The sequence below is a fragment of the Andrographis paniculata genome, unplaced genomic scaffold (assembly GCF_009805555.1).
Source record: "Andrographis paniculata isolate CXL003 unplaced genomic scaffold, ASM980555v1 Contig46END, whole genome shotgun sequence".
Taxonomy (NCBI): domain Eukaryota; kingdom Viridiplantae; phylum Streptophyta; class Magnoliopsida; order Lamiales; family Acanthaceae; genus Andrographis; species Andrographis paniculata.
In genome coordinates this window covers 3,332,612-3,351,511 of record NW_026137580.1, presented here as the reverse complement: position 1 = coordinate 3,351,511, position 18,900 = coordinate 3,332,612, and the positions used below count along the sequence as shown (strand labels likewise).

At 31.2% G+C, this 18,900-nt stretch overlaps 1 protein-coding gene across 1 annotated transcript; it reads left to right on the top strand.

Annotated features, from left to right (window-relative positions):
* The first annotated feature begins 9,241 nt into the window (after positions 1–9,241).
* On the top strand, positions 9,242–10,636 carry LOC127252408 (spermidine hydroxycinnamoyl transferase-like). Its single transcript, XM_051276560.1, has one exon. The coding sequence runs from the start codon at positions 9,242–9,244 to the stop codon at positions 10,634–10,636; it is 1,395 nt and encodes a 464-aa protein (XP_051132517.1).
* The last annotated feature ends 8,264 nt before the right edge of the window (positions 10,637–18,900 follow it).

Sequence of the window (18,900 nt, the reverse complement as noted above, 5' to 3'; positions counted from 1 at the left end):
ATTATAATTTCTTTTGTTCAAGACCAATGGAGTGTATTCAACATAGATTTTACAGAATTTTGACAGACTTTTAAAATTCAGATATATTCAATCGGACTTTTAAAAGTCTTTCAAAATCTTGTATTCAATCTAGACTTTTAGAAGTGTTTTAAAATTTGAAGGTATTCAATCCAGAAAATTCGGAAGTATTCAACAATCCATGGACTTTTAAAAGTCTATGGATTTTATTGGATTTTAATGGAATGGTATAAAAAATTTGTATGGTACAAAATTTCTCCTGCAAAGATTTTGAGGGATTCTTGAAAATATATTATTATTATTATTATTATTATTATTATTATTGTATGAGTAATAAATATTATAATATTATTAAAATATTTTAATAAAATAATAATTTAAAATTAAAATATACTAGCAAATTATTATCAATTTTTAAAAAATATGTGTTTTTATATTATAAATATAATATTTAAAAAATACAAATATTTTATCATAATAAATATGTATTACAATTATCATCTATTTTAAATTATCAAATACATTTTTATTGTGCCATTCTTCGTTGAATCGTTAATTTATATTAACTTTTTTTTTTAATTTTACTTTTTTAATTTCAAATATTTTCTGCAAAAATGGTAAATTTGGATCTTGATTTTATATATATGTTTAATTTATGCAATAAATATATAAATCATAAATTTTATGCAATAAATATATAAATCATAATACCAAATATAAATTAAAATAAATTGATATACCGAATGATAATAATATACAAAAATATTAATATACAAAAATAGTATCATGTTAAAATATTTCTACATTATTAATAATTTTTTTAAAAATATTTATTAAATAATATCATATGAATTTTCAATCGAATATGAAATTTAATTAAGATTTCCCACATTTTGACAAGAAAGATGAAAATTCACAAACAACGAAAGCTAATGTATGAATAATGAATATTGCTAATATTACGTGGAAAATGAGACCATAATAATAATAATAATAATAATAATAATAATAATAATAATAATGTATTTTTAAAAAATTAATATTTATTAATATTTTTATTTAATAATTTGAATAAAAATTGTTTATATAAATATAAATAATTATATAAATTAATAAAAATAATTTTTATAATCCTATCAAATTCATATAAATCCATAAGTAATTGAAAATCAATGAAAATCCATCTAAATCAATTAATAAAATCCACTAAACTCTGTATGGACTCTGTAGATTTAGAAAATCCACACAAATTTATAAACTTTTTAAAATCTAATAAAATCCTATAAAATTTTAAATGAATACACGCCCGTAAGATTATTTTTTATGTCATTTACATTAGAATTTAAATTTATAAATTATTTAATTAGATAATTTAAAGATTGCCGACTTTTTAAATTAAAACAACTTTTTTTGTTCTTTTCTTTTTTAAAAAAAAAAGGTTAATTCAACTTTCAACTTTCAAATTTCAAGTAAACAAAATTTTTTTTAACTAATTATTTTATAAAAAAAATTGTAATTATAAATATATAAATAATAATTATTCAAAATTATTAACTTTATTATTTTTAAATTATTTCTAAATTTAAAAAAAAAAGAAAACAATTCAATTTTATCAATTCTTATCGTTTTATGTTATTAATAATATTATAAATTTTAGAAAAATTATTTGTGTAAACAATGAAATTATATGTGTGATAATTTCACTTAAAAAAAAGTTTTAAGTTCTTTTTTCATTATTTATAATTATATTATTATATTTTATGATTATGATTATATATATGCTCCTATAATACTATGTTAGTAAACATTTTATTTAAGAAATTAAGTTGTGTTTAATTAATGGGGCTTGGACATAATTTTAAATAAGAAATCTAATTTAGAAGTTTAAATTTATGTTGCTTATATATCCAATTGGAATCAAAGCTCACGCAGTTCTTTTAAATATTATATACTAATCTAAACATACTTTAAATTAATAAATTTAATCATCAGTTTAGGTTATATTTTGAAGATCATCACTTGAATCCGTATTAGTAGGTTCACATTTGACTTTTATTTTCAGTTTTTACCCAATTATCAAGTAAAAAATTGATTTTCTAAGTGTTCAATAGTTAATTTAGAACGTCTAGCACTTAATGATAACCACCCATACTAAAAGCTTGTTCAACGGCTACAATTGACACGGGACAGACAAGTATTTCTTTTGCAATTAGTGTCATTATTTGATAAGTAGATGCTCTTTTAGACCACCATTTTAAAATATCAAATTCTTCTAGTTCATTTTCACTATATTCAAAAGTAGTTTTTAAATAAGTTTCTAATTCTAAATATGAGTTTGAAATTTCTTTAGAACGTTTACGTTCTTTTACATTATAAAAATTATAAAAGAGTGAAAGTTGAGATAAACTATCACGATAAAAAACACTAGAACTTGTATCCATATTTTGGCTAGGATCAATTTTACAAGCACTAAATTATTGTTTATATTCTCTATAAATATCCATTAAAAGTTGTTTTGCTCCATATGCAATTGAAGTAGGGTTAGAGGTTTCATTATCTTTTTTCAGAAAATAATGAGTCGTAATAATATGTTAACAATTAATCCATCTAATCTTACTCTAGGATCAAATATTTTAGCAATTAAGAATATATAAGGTAAATATAAAAAGTATTAAAACCATTTACGTTTAATAGAAACAATAGCATTTTGAAGTAAACAATTTAAAGATTCCTTTAATATTAAAGCAATTTTAATACAATGATCTATAGCCAAATTAGAAGTAAGTTAATAAATACCATATAATTCAATAGTTGCATCATTAAAAACTTGTAATATTTCACACAAATTTGAACATGAATCCCATTGTTGTAGAAATAAAGTAAAATCACATTCACATGCTTCTCGTGAGAAAAAATCACATAGTGCATTTCTATATTCATATGAACCACATAGCATTTTATAAGTGGAATTCCATCGATTTGAAACATCAAACAATTTTATTTTTTTTTTTTTGTTGTAAATTATTTTGTCTACAATATCTTTTCCATCATTTTAATAATGAGACATGTCTTACTGGACAAGAAATTGTTTATTTAATAGTATGTATATGCTCTTTCAAACAAGATAAACCATCTTAAAACACATAAATTTAAAATATGACAAAAACATCTAACATGAAGAAATTTATCACCAATTGATGGTTGACAAAATTCAATAAGAAATTTAAACTAGTTGTATTAGCACTTGCATTATCAAATAAAATTGAAAAAAAAAATTGTAAGTAAATTATATTATTGCAAATTAGATCAAATCATGTGAGAAATATTTGTTATGGTGTATTCTACATCAAATTTTCTATATGCAGTTAAAAATTTTTGTAAAGTCCATGAGTTATCAATGCAGTGACATGTAATGCCTATATAATAATGTTCTTGTCAATGATCTCTCCAAACATTCGAGCATATGGAAACTTTATTTTGTAAATTATTAAATATATTAATTAATTCTAATTTTCATTCACCAACCATTATATCAATATCACGGGTGATTGTTGAGCGTGAAATTCTTCTAGCCGAAGGATTGTAAACATTAGTAACCCATTTTTGAAAACGTAAATTATTTGCAAATCTAAAAGAAAGATGTTTATAAAAAACTAACTTAACTAATTCTCTTCTAGCAGTAATATCACTATATTTAAATAAAGTAGGAGTACTTACCTCATCTCCAATTTTGGAAATGGAATACGGCGTCGGTCATCGAACTTGTGTTTGTGATGAAGTTATTCCAATTTTAAAAGGGTGTTTGTTATCGATATGGAGTGTAAATGTAACATATCCTCTTTCATTCTTGTAATTATAAACTTTAGAATAATAATTGCAAATAACTTGAAAGCAATTATTTACCTTAATTAGTTGCGTTTTTTGTAAAATGAACGGAGAAAATATTGGATCTTAAGACTTGAATTTGAGGAGCTTTTCGTTTTCCACTTACATATTTTCATTGTCGAGAGCCCTACGACATTGATTTTGATGTAACGACTCAAGCTCATCCAAATCTTATATATTCCGTTGCTCATAAAAAAATATTAGGAAATTGAGAAGGAAGAGAAGAATGTAAATCGGTAACTTTACCTTTGTCTTTTTTTCTAGACATAGACAATGATATTTTTCTATTTTAAAAATTATTTTTTAATGGATATTAACGTATATAAATAATGTAATGATATAAATAATACAAATAAATAAAAATTCAACTAATAACTATTAACTAAGGTTTATCTAAAATAAAATACTATAGTAGATTAGTAGAATATTAAAATATTACTATAAACTTAACACTTGAGATATTAAATAATTGTAAGTGAGTGAGAGACTGAGATTTAGAGAGAGAGATTAAAAATATAGAAGTTGGGATGAAGAAAATTCATCCAATTCATCCACTTATTTATACATCCGGTCAAATAAATCTCGTCCATTCACTTACAAGAACTTATATTAAATCTCCACCGTTCATTTCAAAATATTACAAAAAAAGAGCAAATTACTAGCGAAAATTATTAACAAAATTGTTTCCGTGAGTAATATGTCTGGATTACTCATACAATTACTCACGAAAATAATTTTGTGAGTAATAAAGAACAAAATTACTTACAGAATTCCTCACGTGAGTAATTAGGAACGGAATTACAAACATGATTTCATTCCGTCTGTAATACATATAGAATTGAGTATTTATTTTACTTATGTAATTATTCAAAAAATATAACTTTATGAGTAATTACCGATGGAATAATTCCGTGAGTAATTATTTATATTTTAGATTATTTTTTCATTTTTTATTTTCTTAAATTTAAATTTTATTTAAAAATAATTAATTTTAATCTTAATTTTATTTAGATATTATTTATTTATTGTGTAAAAATTATTAAATAATAATTGATTAATTAAATTATTATTGTATATAAAAATAATTGAAATAATAAATTTAAATGAAAAATTAATAATAAAAAATATTAGGGTATTAAATATTAATATAATTTAAATTAAATATAATTATAATTATTTAATAAAAATTTATATAATTTAAATTATAAATTATTAATAAATATTTATTTTTATTAATATTAATATTATTTTCATTTTATAAAAAATTAATACTATAATAATAAATCTTTTTTGCCCTAACCAATACTATAATAATTTAAATACTATAATAATTTAAACGGCCGCCCGCACAAGTTTTTCCTCTGTCTCCTTCTTTCCCAATTTTATCCTTTTTCCTTTCTTTCTTTTACTTATTCTTCTTAGCCCACCACTTACGTTTCGAACCGATAGGTTACAGTTTGGTTCGATGACGATTCCGGTTTGAACCGGAACTACAATTTGAAACCCGCGGTTCTTCGAAACCAATTGAGCAAGTCTTAACCTACCTGTTCTCATTCTTCGCACGCTATACAACTCTCACGCGAGACTGCCACGGTTGATTTTGGGCATTTGACAGCGATGGTCGGGGAGGACAACGGTGGCGGTGGCGCTTAGATTCTGTTTCGAAGCACCGCCGATGAGTGAAACATATATATATATATAATAGTTTTTATATTATTTAATGGCGGAAGAGGTAAGGTTTAAAATCTACGTGAAGGAGTTATGAGAGGTTTCCTGCTTCAACCCCTGGTAAATCGTGGTATCTGTTTTTATTTTTTAATTCGCGAAAAAAAGATATACGATATTTAATTAGAAGTATATACGGTTATAATGGAGGTAGAACGAGAAATAATGTAAGTATACAACATTTGAAGTATTAATCAACCTATTCCGAGTACATGTTGTGTATACAACGTTAATTGAGAGAAAAATACAAATTGAAGAGTTATAACATATCTAATCCATAAATTAGAGACTGTAGTCTAATTGATTTCAAATAGGAACTGAATTGCAAGTAAATTTATCTAATGGAAATTTTAATCAAACTTTCCCATACATACTTTATAAATACATTCACCTAATATATCCAATCACAAAAATCAATAATTTAACATTATACATCATTACTTATACTTCATCCGTCCTAACTCAAAGTACATTTTTTTATCATTTTCATATGTTCTACTCAAAAGTATTCATTTATATTTTTTTAGTAAAATTAATCATAAACTAGTATCAAAATACTTTTAATTTTTATTTAAATTACAAACATACCATTGCACATATAATTATTTTATAAATAAAATTGAAGGACAATAATATCAAAACCTCTTACCTACTTCCACTAACCAATAAAATATCATTATTTCTTAATTTACTAAGGAAATCTCAAATGAGCCTTTTATATAGGATGAAGATAGTATTATTTATATATTTTTAAATCTAAAAAATATTTAAACTAAAAACACTCAACAAACACAATATTAATATTTTTTAAATAAGTGTAAATTCTATTATATATATTAGAAATAACCTCAAATTTAGAGTTATTTACATTGATATTACTATATAATATTTTAAAAAATATTATATTAAATATTTATCTTTATTTATTAAATACTTTTATTTAAATATGAAAATAATACTTATTTATATAATATTTCTTTTGTCTTAAATATAGTACAATATTTGTTTTTTGAGAATCCAAGTGAATATATTAAATATGATAATTTGATAATCGTAGAATATTTGGATTGGAGAGAATATTAATTAATTATTTAATTTAAAATTATACTATATTTAAAATAAAAAAAATATACCAAAACGAAAATAGCAATAATAATAAAGTATAATATTAATAATAATATATACTAAATGGTGGGACCCACCAAACAATTTTTGGAAAAGAATAGAAAATCATAAAAACAATTTTTATCATTTTTATTCGTCTTATATAATTTCTTATGTTTTTAAATATAATTATATATTTTAATCATATTTTAAATTTTATAATTTATAATTTTTTTAATCTTAGTTAAACTATTTAGTATTATAATCTTAATCTATATTTATTTTTATTATACGATAAATATTTTTACTATTACATTACTTAATTACACTTATTAATTATACTTTTATACAAAGTAATGTGGACAAATATATATGAAACGTAAAGAGTAAATTAAAGGGTGGGACCCACCAAAAAAATTTTCAAATAAAAAAATAGAAAATTATACAAAAAAATCGTCAATAAAATATCCGAAATTCGAAAATTCGATTTGAACCAAACCAAAATTTAAAATTTGGGTCGAATTTTTTGGATTTTCGGATTGGTTCGGATTGAATATTTTATAAATTTTGGATTTTTGGATGGATATACTAAAAATTCGAACAAATCCGAAATATAATATTTAATATATTTTATTATTATACTCCATCCGTCCTAAAAGAGTTGTCTTATTTTTCCATTTTTGTCCGTCCCTAAACAATTGTCTTATTTCTTTATTTAATAATGGTCGTCCTCACTTTATAACAAAATTATTCTCACTTTTCCAAACTACCCATAATTATTACTCTAATCTACTTTTTAAAATCCTTAAAAAAGAAAGAAGATTTTAGTCTTTTACATTATATTTTATACACACTTTCAATTAAAAAAATACTATTATTCCTTAATTCCCGTGCCAACACACAATAAGACGTCTCTTTTGGGACGGAGGGAATATATTTTTAATATTTTAATAAAAATATAACATTTTAATAAAAATAAGAACTAAAAATTATTAATTAGATTTTAATATACTTATTTTTATTTATTATATATATTTAATATTATAAAACAATTATAAAATTATGAAATAAAATATAAAATTTTTAAAAATAAAAAAATGTAGAAATTTCAGATTTTTCGGTTCCGTTCGAATTTTTTAGTTCGGATTTCGAATTTTCGGATTTTGAATTTCGATTATTTTGGATCGGATTAATAGCTTTTGTCAATAATTCAAATTTTCGATTCAGTTCAAATTTAGCGAAATCCGAACAAAAAATGCGAATGATCACCTATATATGTGTATACAAAACTAAATTAAATGAACCAAAATATTATTGGATGGCATAAAAGAAACGTACAAATAAAAAAGTTGTCGACAGTTCCCCATTTGGATTTCCTAATTCCGATGAACTTCACCAACCAAACCATGCATGCATTTGAGGCCTGTCTATATATTATATTGAATGAAGTAGTCCCTAAATTTTAGGTATTTGAGTTTCAAGGGAGGGTTGGTGTGTCCATACTTCATAACCATGCATGGAACAATTTCATCCAATATTGCATGTAGACTAGACACACAGACGCTGACGTCGTTGTAGACTTCTACTTACATTCCTTACTTTTATAGAGCCCAAGCTAAAATTAAACTAATCGATTTTTAAATATATATATATATTAATATAGTTATATAAAAAATATATTTACTCAATATTTATAGAATACATGATTTGTGAAAATATTATAAAAATTGATAGATAATAAATATGCACAATAAAATAAAAATAACAAAAATATATAAAATATCATATTATATTACTTCATAATTTCTCATCTCTCATAACAAAACTATAAATACTAAGCAAACACTATACTAACAAAAAAATACATAATTAGTAAAATTAATTTTAAAAAATAAATTAATATTAAAATAATTTATTTAAAAAATAAATACAAATTTTATTTATTTATATAATTATCAAGCTTAAATATGTTTTTATAAAGATTTTACTAATATTAATATATATATATATATATAAACATATTGGGTCCAAGGCAACACTAGCTATTCTTTTTTTACTCACACACATTAACTTTTTCATTTTTTTTTTTTTTATATGACAGTGGAATCCGCAGGCAATCGTTATCTGAGGTGCGCACTGGTTAAATATTCGATCGAACTTAATACTTTGTAAACTATGTCCAACAGATAAGTTATACTCAATAAATCATATGTGACAGGTAAATCTAAAGTGTCGGAGTTTAAACCTATAATCTGACGATTACAAATCCACTTCCCACACCAGCACCAGCACCAGCACCAGCACCAGCACCGGCACCAAGCCATCCCTTACTAGACACCTACCTGATTGAACTTTTAATTTCACAGCAGATGAAAGAAAGAAAGAGTGCTTAAATTATACTCCTTAATTCCTTGGCCAAGATGGCCCCCCTGTTGACAATGGGGTCCCACTGAGTTGTAGTTGTGTGTATAAAAGCATGCAAAAGCAATTAAGCACCTGCAAATGAAACATGGCGAAGAAGCTGAGGGTGAGGGTGAAGAGCTCGATTCTAGTGCAACCTGCTGAAGCCGAATTAGGTAGAGGCAGCAGCAGCAGCATAGCCCTCTCTGATTTCGATCTTGTAGGAAACCTGGGCCATGTTCCCTCCATCCATTTCCACAGGCCTTCTCAAAATTGGCTTTCTCCACCGCACATCATGTTCCACACCCTCCGAGCATCTCTGGCCCAACTCTTGGTCCCTTATTACCCCCTGGCCGGCCGCCTCCGCCCGCTCGGGGGCGGCCGCTTCGAGATTGTCTGCAACGGCGCCGGGGCTTTGCTGGTGGATGCCGAGGCAGACTTATCCATTACTATGGATGAGGTGAGCGAGTCGGATTACCTCCATCTCACACCTCACTTGGACATCGCCGCCACCACCCTCGAAACCTTCCCCCTCGCTGCTGCGCAGATCACAAGATTCGCGTGCGGCGGGGTCACGCTCGCTTTCGCGCTGTCGCACGCCGTGCTCGATGGACGGAGCAGCACCGAGTTTGTGAGGCAGTGGGGAAGGCTTGCCAGAGGCGAACCGCTAGAGGGGCACCCCGCCATCGATCGATCTCTTTTGGTCAATCTCGGGAGGAGCGAGTCTTTGATGCCGATGCCCATTCCGCCGGAGTTTGAGCTCAAAGCGGGCGGCGGCGTCGAATCTTCTTCATCATCGCCAGCGCCATTGTTGATGCCGTGCAGCATGGTGACGATTAGCATGACGGAGTTCCAGGTGGAAGCATTGAGGAGAAAAGCGAACGAGGGCGGCGGAAATGGCGCGCCGTTGTTCACTCGTTTCGAGGCAATCACGGTGCATATATGGAGGTGCGCGTGCCGGGCGTGGGAGTGCAAGGCCACGAGGGTGAGCGTGCCCGTCGATTTCAGGAGGCAGATGGGATTGCCCAAAATGTACGTGGGGAACGGGGTGCTGGATGTGGTGGCGGCTTGCGCCGGCACTGCCACGGACACCTTGAGCTCTGCCGCCGGGAAGTTGCGGGAAGCGATCAGAAAAGTGGACAGGGAGTACCTGACGAGGACTGCTGCTTACTTGAAGAGTGTGGAGGACTTGAGCTGCTTTCAGGACGACGACGGAAAGGCCGCGGCGCACAGAGTGCCGACTGTTCTGGTGACGAGTTGGCTGAGCGGGGTGTTTGGGGACGTCGATTTCGGGTGGGGGAGGGAGTTCTATATGTCCCCTGTCAACTACGGCCATGAAGGGGAGTGTGTCATCCTTCCAGGAAAAGGAAACTCAGACTCAAACTCATCCATTAATAAATCTATTGATGTTAAGGTGTGTCTTCAGGATCGACACCTTGAGGCTTTCAAGAAATTCTTCTTACAAGAATTATCCACTCCGGATCCCCCTCGACCTCGTCTCTAGAATTGGTTCTCCACTCGATCTTTCTCGTCACTCCTTCCTTAATTGCTTCCTTGCTTCCTTCCTTCCAACTTATGTATGCAATAATACTAATCTCAAGTAGCATTTATAGTGTATGTACGTTTGTCGCTGTATAAACGGTTTGAATAAATAAGGAAAGGAAATGAGAAGAGAGATTAATTTCGTTCCAGTTTCACTCATCGAATGCTGCCGAAGCCGTACACTTCCCCAAGGAGTTCGGACTGTGGTTACAGTTAGAAACCGTATTGTCTGACGGTTTGGATTACGCTATCAAACGGTCGGTTCCAATTTAAAAATTTCGGTTTATATTAATTTACTTTTTTAAAGGTTTTTCCAAATTTTCTAATTTCAATTTTTTGTAATTAAAATTTGATACTAATTTTAATTTCAAAGTAAATATTTATTTGTTAAGAAAATATAAATAATCATTCAAATTTGTAAAAATAAATATTTAATTTATACTGAAAATAAAAAATAAATTTATTTAAATTAAAAAATTTAAAGTTTAAATTATTCTAACCTATGGCTACTCCAAATCTATCTTTCTTTTTTCCGTATTCTTTTTTTTTTCCAATCCACTAACAACCTTCAGCGCAACTTTGGCTAGCATAGAGGTCCCTATCACCTGACACAATGACGCAGTCATAGGTTTGAGACAAAAGAGTTTGAACAACTGGTTAAAGTAAACCTCGTGTCAATCAATTTTTTACTTTACAGATATATATGGTAAGTTGAGTTTTTTTGGATGAGGCATATATCTTAAATCGCTTCCAACATTCAAAGTTGTTGGCAAAAATGGGAGATAATGAGGCAATAGAAAAGAAGCAGAGTCGAGGAAGACCTCTTCCCGCAGAGTAAAATATAGCCGGTAGTGCTCCGGTGTACATGTATCATTTCCAAAGGTAAAATAGCTTATATCCTTTTGAAGTAGCATCGCAAGCAAAAGACCTGACGAAAAGGGACGGTTGGGGGATTCTCTCTAGACATAATGTATAACCCATATCTAGAATTATATATGATATCAAGAGTCAAATCTCATACGATATGATCTCAAATTTGGATATGAAAATCAATTTTAAGATATGACTTATTTGTTTGATATGAATAGAGTTTTTCCGAATTTCTCTATCCGACCCATGAGCTCACCAACTCGGTTTGACATCTAATCCGAATTCACAACTTTGTTCGACACATAATTATGTGACATATAATCTCACTCACCATAATTCTGTTTTGAGAATAAAATAAATATTTAATAATTATTTGATTTTCTAAATATTCAAAACGAGAATTTCTACAGTTGTCCGCAATCAATATTATAAAATATTTTGTTTCCTTACTCATGGAAATGAGTAGTCTGGAAAATTCCATAGTTATGAGGGATTCGAGAAAAACTTTCAATCAAAAGTTATTGATAGAAAAGAAGATGGACGATATTCATATTAGGCTTGGATGCGGTACACTCGGCTCAAACATGTCAATTTTGGCTCTTTAAGAAAATTGGCAGGAAAAAAAAAAAAAAGATAGTTGGGAGTATCATTAGTCAAACACTCGAACAAGTTATATCAAGGATGGTCCCTTGAAAAACAACAATGATTGTAGGCACACTATCAAACAAATATGCCACACGCCGACCTATGTGGTCATATCATTCTATCAAAACTAGTTGGTAATCATTTCTTTTATGCTTATTGTTGATGATTATTCATGATGGATAGATATTTGTAATCGGATTGAAGGATCAAACATATGCCACGTTCAAGAAATTCCAGCACAAAGTAAAGGATGCAAGTGGACACCGATTCAAGATAGACCGATGATTGAGGTGAACTTATCTCAATATAGTTCACCAAATTTTTCTAAGAAGAAGAAATCGAGAGGCACAGGGACCGGACCATACAGTATTCCAGACTTGGTTTGGTAGAAGCCAAATCTTTCCAACCTATGGGTGTTTGGTTGTGCTGTTCATGTAAAGGTGACGACACCACATTATAAGAAGGAAGCATGACAATCAAAGTCAGGTGGTTGTGTGTAATTGGGTGTTAAGGAGGTTTACAGACTGTCTCTAAGATCCTCTATGAGGTTATTAGATCCATGTAACTCAAGATGTCAAGTTCGAAGAAAATATTGATTGGAGTTGAAATGCAGGTGCAGACCCTACACTTTGTTGTCAACAAAAGCTAGTTATATGTGTGGGTTAAAGTCAAGCTCCCAGTAACCTTGGAAATAATGCAACAAGCCCTTTGAGTCCTAGGTGTAGAGGCATGCTTACACGCAAGGCATGCAAGCACAAAGAAGGATCGTTCGTGAATGACCTGTTCACACCATCTATGGTTGTAATACCCCCGGAGTTGGGCTGATGCTAGGCCAACTCCCATGGATGAGTCAGTGCCAAACCATCTGAGGTTGAATATAAGTTAAATGGATTGAATATATTATTCATGTCAACAATGTGCACATTTTTTTTTTGGAAGCTCTACTGAAAGAACTATAGATTTAAGCGTGCTTAATCTAGAATAATTTGAGGATGGGGTCAGTCTGCAATCTCGACATGCTCGGATTTGCTTGGTTTGCGGGCCAGAGTGTCACAATGGTTAATCCCATTCCATCAACAAGAAGCTCTAGTAGTACCAATGCTCAAAGATTGGATCTTCAAGATCGATGAATAATTTGTTTTTGGTTGACATAGAGTAGTCATCTCACTACCGTGAAGTTGTTGGACAAGCTGATTGGAAATAAAGGCCAAGCAAATCAACTTGATCGAGAAAAATGCAACATGGGGCTTTGTTGAGTTCCTACGAGGACACAAATCCATGGATATAAAATTAGTATACAAGCTAAAAAGAAACTCATATGGCGATTTGGTTAAGCACAAGGAAGGACTCATGCGAAGGGGTACGTTTAGTGACATAGGGCAAATTTTGAAAATGTTTTCACACTAGTGGCAAAACTTGATATGGTGCATATTATCATTGTCATTTCTTCTCAATCATGAATGGAAGGTACATCCTCTTGACCGAGTGTAATACAATAAAAATACTAATAAACAAAGAGTATAAATACACATAGATTGTAACGGAGAGTCGGTGGATCCAATTAAATACAAATGATTTGTTAGATTTTTAGGTGTGAGCATACGGAAAATTAATTTGTAGATGAATGATAGTAAAGAATAAAATTATAGATGAAGAGAATTCATCTGAGAATAAGAATTATTATTTCTATTTTGTGAAATAAAAACTTATTATAGAGAAATATTAGATAAATCGATTTGGAAAAAATAATTTATTAGCAAAGTGATTGATAAAAATGAGATGGTGAATCGAATAATAGATGTTTTATTATAAATCGAATAATTTATTACAGTATCCAAAGATACTCGGATCCCGGTTTCGGGCCGGATCCTCAGTTCAGACGCCGAGGATCCCTTATCATTAGTACGAAGACTATGTCTGGTGGCATATCTATGTTTAGCATTACAAATCTGAGTACGATTCATACATGGAAACTGAGGATCAATATTCACTGGCAATGGCTTCCTATTTCAACTCCATTGATCACTGACCAAATAAGGCTTCCTTGTTGGCCGGCCTCGCACCAACACCTGATCTTTGAGTTTGACCTCGTACGTTCTGTCGGAACGATCCCACTTCTCAGCAACCCGGCCTTCAAAGATTTTGAATTCCTCCTTCTAGTTTTCCTTTATATATTTTTTCCTTTGTAGTCTTTTATGGGGAGCAATTCCAATTGTGGCCATCGTCACTTTAGGGAACGACTATTGTTCCACTCCTAAGGGGACATATTTGAAGCGTCCAACTTTGATGACCCTCTGAATTTCCTTTTTGAAATGTGTACATTGACTTGTACTGTGAGTGAAGGAATTATGCCATTTGCAGTAGGGCCTTTCTTTGATTTCCTCTTTTGTTGCCAATTGCTACTTTTTAGGAATCCAGATTTGCCCATCCGTTAAGAGGATGTCAAAGATCTCATCAGCTTTGGCGTTGTCAAAAATTGGTTGATCCTTCTCTTCTGTTCTTGGGATGGGCTTCAACTCTGGGCAAACGTATAGTTTCTCACTGACTATTTATGCCGCCATCTCTTCCGCTTCCACCATTGGATCCGCCTTTGAGATATATGCCTCCATCTTTACGCTAGCCATTTGTTGAACCTTGTTGCGTAAAAAATTCTAATCTTTTTCCGTAAACAACAACTCCAACCATCTTGCTTTAGACACTAAACTAGTAAGATCTTCAACATCATGGCCGGTTAGCGCTTTACGTAGCCGTTAATGCATGTTTCAGACCACGAGATTGATCATCTCTTTTTCCTCTATCACAATCGAACATCTGCCTTTCATCAAACGGATCCTTTCAATAAATTGTGCAGAAGGTTCCTCTGGCATCAGCCTCATTTCCAAAACATTGGTTAATGACACTGTTGGAATAGGATTGAAGAACCTGGCATGAAATGTTATTTCCAATCCTTCCCATGTATGTATTTGCCCAGGTGGCAAGTTGAAAAGCCAAGAGAAAGGTGTCTTGGTCAGTGATATACTGAACAACTGCAACTTATAAAAAAGATTGTTACCGATTTCCACCAACTGAGCCGTGAAACATCCTACATGCTCAATAGTAGAAGAACCATCATCTCCCGAGAATGCGTGAAAGTCAGGTGGCCGAGAATTCCTTGGAAGAGGATGTTCATTACTGATTCTCTCCGGGAACGGTCGTTGATATGCAGGTCAGTTGGCAACCTGTAGAGTCATACCAAAATGAACCCTCAGAACGCGTGCGACATCTTCCGGGTCCAGTCTGAATTGATGTTGATCCGGCACTTGGGTTGGATCATATGCTTATCCCCGTAGTCGTTCCTCTCTTTGCACATTTGTAAAATGATCTGTCCTTGCTCCCAGAGGAATGTTGTTAGGGAAAGTAAGAGGCGTCTTTCCCCTTTCTACCATATTAGGGACGGTAGCGCTTAGAATAGTGTTGTCCACAAAAGATGGCCCTGCAAAATTTGCCTGTAAGCGAGATGGTGACAATCCTGGAGGTGCAGAATGCAAGGTAACCCTTGAAAGGACTTGATCTAGCATATTTTGCATCATGTTTTGTTGATCATGCAACATTGCCTGCATGCTTGCCATTTTTTGGTTGTTCATTTGTTGGACCTACGTTAACCATTCCACTAGTACTTGTGCTGGTGTCTGAGGAATTCCCCAGTAGTCGGAGTCGGCGACGAAATCCTTGTGGTGGCTCCAACAGTTGTGCTGATGTTTTGAGACTGGGGACCCACAATTAGGTTCCTTGCAACAATTCGAATGGAACGGAGTCGTATATAGTTTTCGTTAGACGTAGGATTAGCAATTTTGCCTCGACTCCCATTGTGGTCACCAATTTGTTGATGATATTTTAACAATAAAAAGTAAAATTTGAAAATATATTCCAAATTTGAGCAATAAAGCTTGGAATTATAAATTCTCAAGCGATAGACAAAGAACTAAAGAAAATACTACATCCGTCGGGCTCTAAGAGTCTTATTTACTTTTTGCGTGTTGATATTTGAATATTAATTATTATATTAATACGTAGTACAAATTAAGAAAAGATTGCAAAAATACTTCCATTAGTGTCTTATAATACTAATAGAATGACATTGTACAAAAAATTAAAAAAATATAAGGATATTTTTAATGTTAAGTACAATGATGCAAAAGGTAAATGTGACCCTCAGAGGTGGACATAGGGAGTATAAAATAATGATAAATAAAGATGACCCACCCCTAATGAGATTTTTAAAATTTTGTCTGATTGAAGATACTTACTCTTTCCCATTTGAGCCGCTTATGTACGTACTGATTCGAATCGTCGAGAGCCGCTCCTAAAACGGTTACCAATCTGAACCATCCAGAAGCATTCCCAGGTAAGTTACCTTGATTGTGCATTGAACCGTTGTCGGTTACAACCGTCGGTTACCCCTGTTCATCCCTTGCCGACACGCGGTTAGCCACAGATCTAGGCACCAACCAGCCAATAATCCCGGTCATTTTCTTCATAACCAACCACCCTCAGGCCCATGTTCGGATGGGTCCCTCGTCTTCCAACCCGACCATTCAATTAATTGGGCCTCAGCAACCGTCTCACCTAAAACATAAAACCATAACCAAATCTGGCCCACCATTGGGCCCACTCCTTTCCTTTTCTCGGGCTCAAACTTTAATTTGTTTTTTTGTGCTCAACAATACTATTCAATATATTTTATGAATTTATTTAATTGATTGGAAGATGGGTGAAGAACTATTAAAAAAATGGCATTACGGAAGCAAAAATATGTACCGACAATTATTATGGATATTCATTTTAAATAACTTAGTGACTTATGAATTTTTTCTCTTAATGACATTATGGATGTGGATGATTTTATGGATCTTCGTGTGGATATATGAATTTTAATTTGAATATGCATGTGTTTATGCCTTCTTCGACTTGCTTTGAGACAATTGAATGTATGTTTGGCATTAGGCATGTGTTTAGGGGTATGAATGTATTTATGATATTATGGATATTTTTTAGTAGCATTATGTTTTGGCATTTGATTATTTATATATATTTTTTAATATTTTTAGTTGTTTGTTGAATATAATTATTTTAAGATTAATTCTGGTTCAGTTCAATTTAGAATATTTGTAAATATTTTTAGTTAATTATAATTAATTATTTTTAATATATATATATTCATATATATTCAAATCGACTTATTTCAAATTATTTGTAAATACTCCAAATATTTTTTGAAACCAAAATTTTCTGTTTGAATATGGTTTGCGATTTTGAATATTTCTTTGATTTGGTTTGAATATCAAATACCTACATATCTGTAAATATCCAAACCGTATCCACCCTTACTCCTCTATTTTAATTCGAGTTCCACCCACAATTATAATACGCCCAAGATTTAAAACAATCGATTATCTTCAGACTTGTCGGAGAGCTCGAGCAAGAGGGTCGAGACTCGTTGATGTATTCTTAAATACTCCCCGAATGCCTTACGCCACGCAACTTCATGGCCATCTCCATCAGTGTTCTTTGGATAGAAATATCATTTCAAGCCCGTTTGAACTCTTCATTTGTATATATTGATAACTAATTTTGGAGATAATTTTCAATAATTTCTATCGGTATATCTTGGGATTTTATGCTGAAATTTTCATAATATGTGCCAAAATGCCTTGGTAAATGCATTTTAAGTCATTCTTGTACGATTTGATATGCCTTGGTAGTTTTGAATTGTTTCTGATGCAAAATAAAGAGAAATAATAGAAAATAAGAAATGGGTTTTGAAAGGAGGTTCGAATGCGAGCCAGGTTGTCTGATGCATGGTCGCGATTTAGAAGCTGATTGAGATGCGAAACTTGGCGAGGCAAGTTGTCTGTCTGAAGAAGAGAAGTTGAATTGATAAAGATCCAAGTCTCAATTCGTGTCAAAGTCATCCTGATTATTTATTAGAAATTAGTATCTATAGGATTGGACGATGGAGAATCAATTCGCCAGCGGTTAATAGCAACCTCCACCTTTTAGAAGCTTGGTCGGCGCCTATAAATAGGAACAAAATCAGAGCACACTTATCGAGATTTTACAAGTTGAAAATTACATCTATTATGAGAAGAGCCCAAGTTGTAAGGAGTTATGGATGCTAAAAGTGGGTGGCCGGCAACACTCGTGACAAGAGTCGTGTGCTTGTCACCCATCTTATTTAATTTCCACAGTTACATAAATTTATAAGTTTTGTAGTATAAAAGCGCAAGTAAATTTCATAGTATAATAACACTATTTAATTTATTTAATTTATAGGTGATGAAATATCATAATTTCTTCATAGCATTCTCACCCACGAATAACATATGCTTGAGATAAATACTTGCGAGATACATTAAGATAATGAGACTGGAAACATACATATAAGTCACCTAATCATATATAGTTAGATGAATCCAAAATGAAATCACATTGCTAGGTAAACCCAAAACTCTTGTGAAAGTGACTTTTTGGACGTAATTTGATTTAGAAAATATAGTAAAAAAGTAAGTAGTGAATTAATCAATTGATTCATCAGTCGCGAGTATCGATGAGAACCGCTCGCAGGACAGTGAAATATGAATCTAGAAATAGATCATCATGTCAATAATCAATTATTAGTTGTTCTTTCCAAAGTTCCTATAGACTAGAAGTGGTCTTAGAATTAGGAGGTAT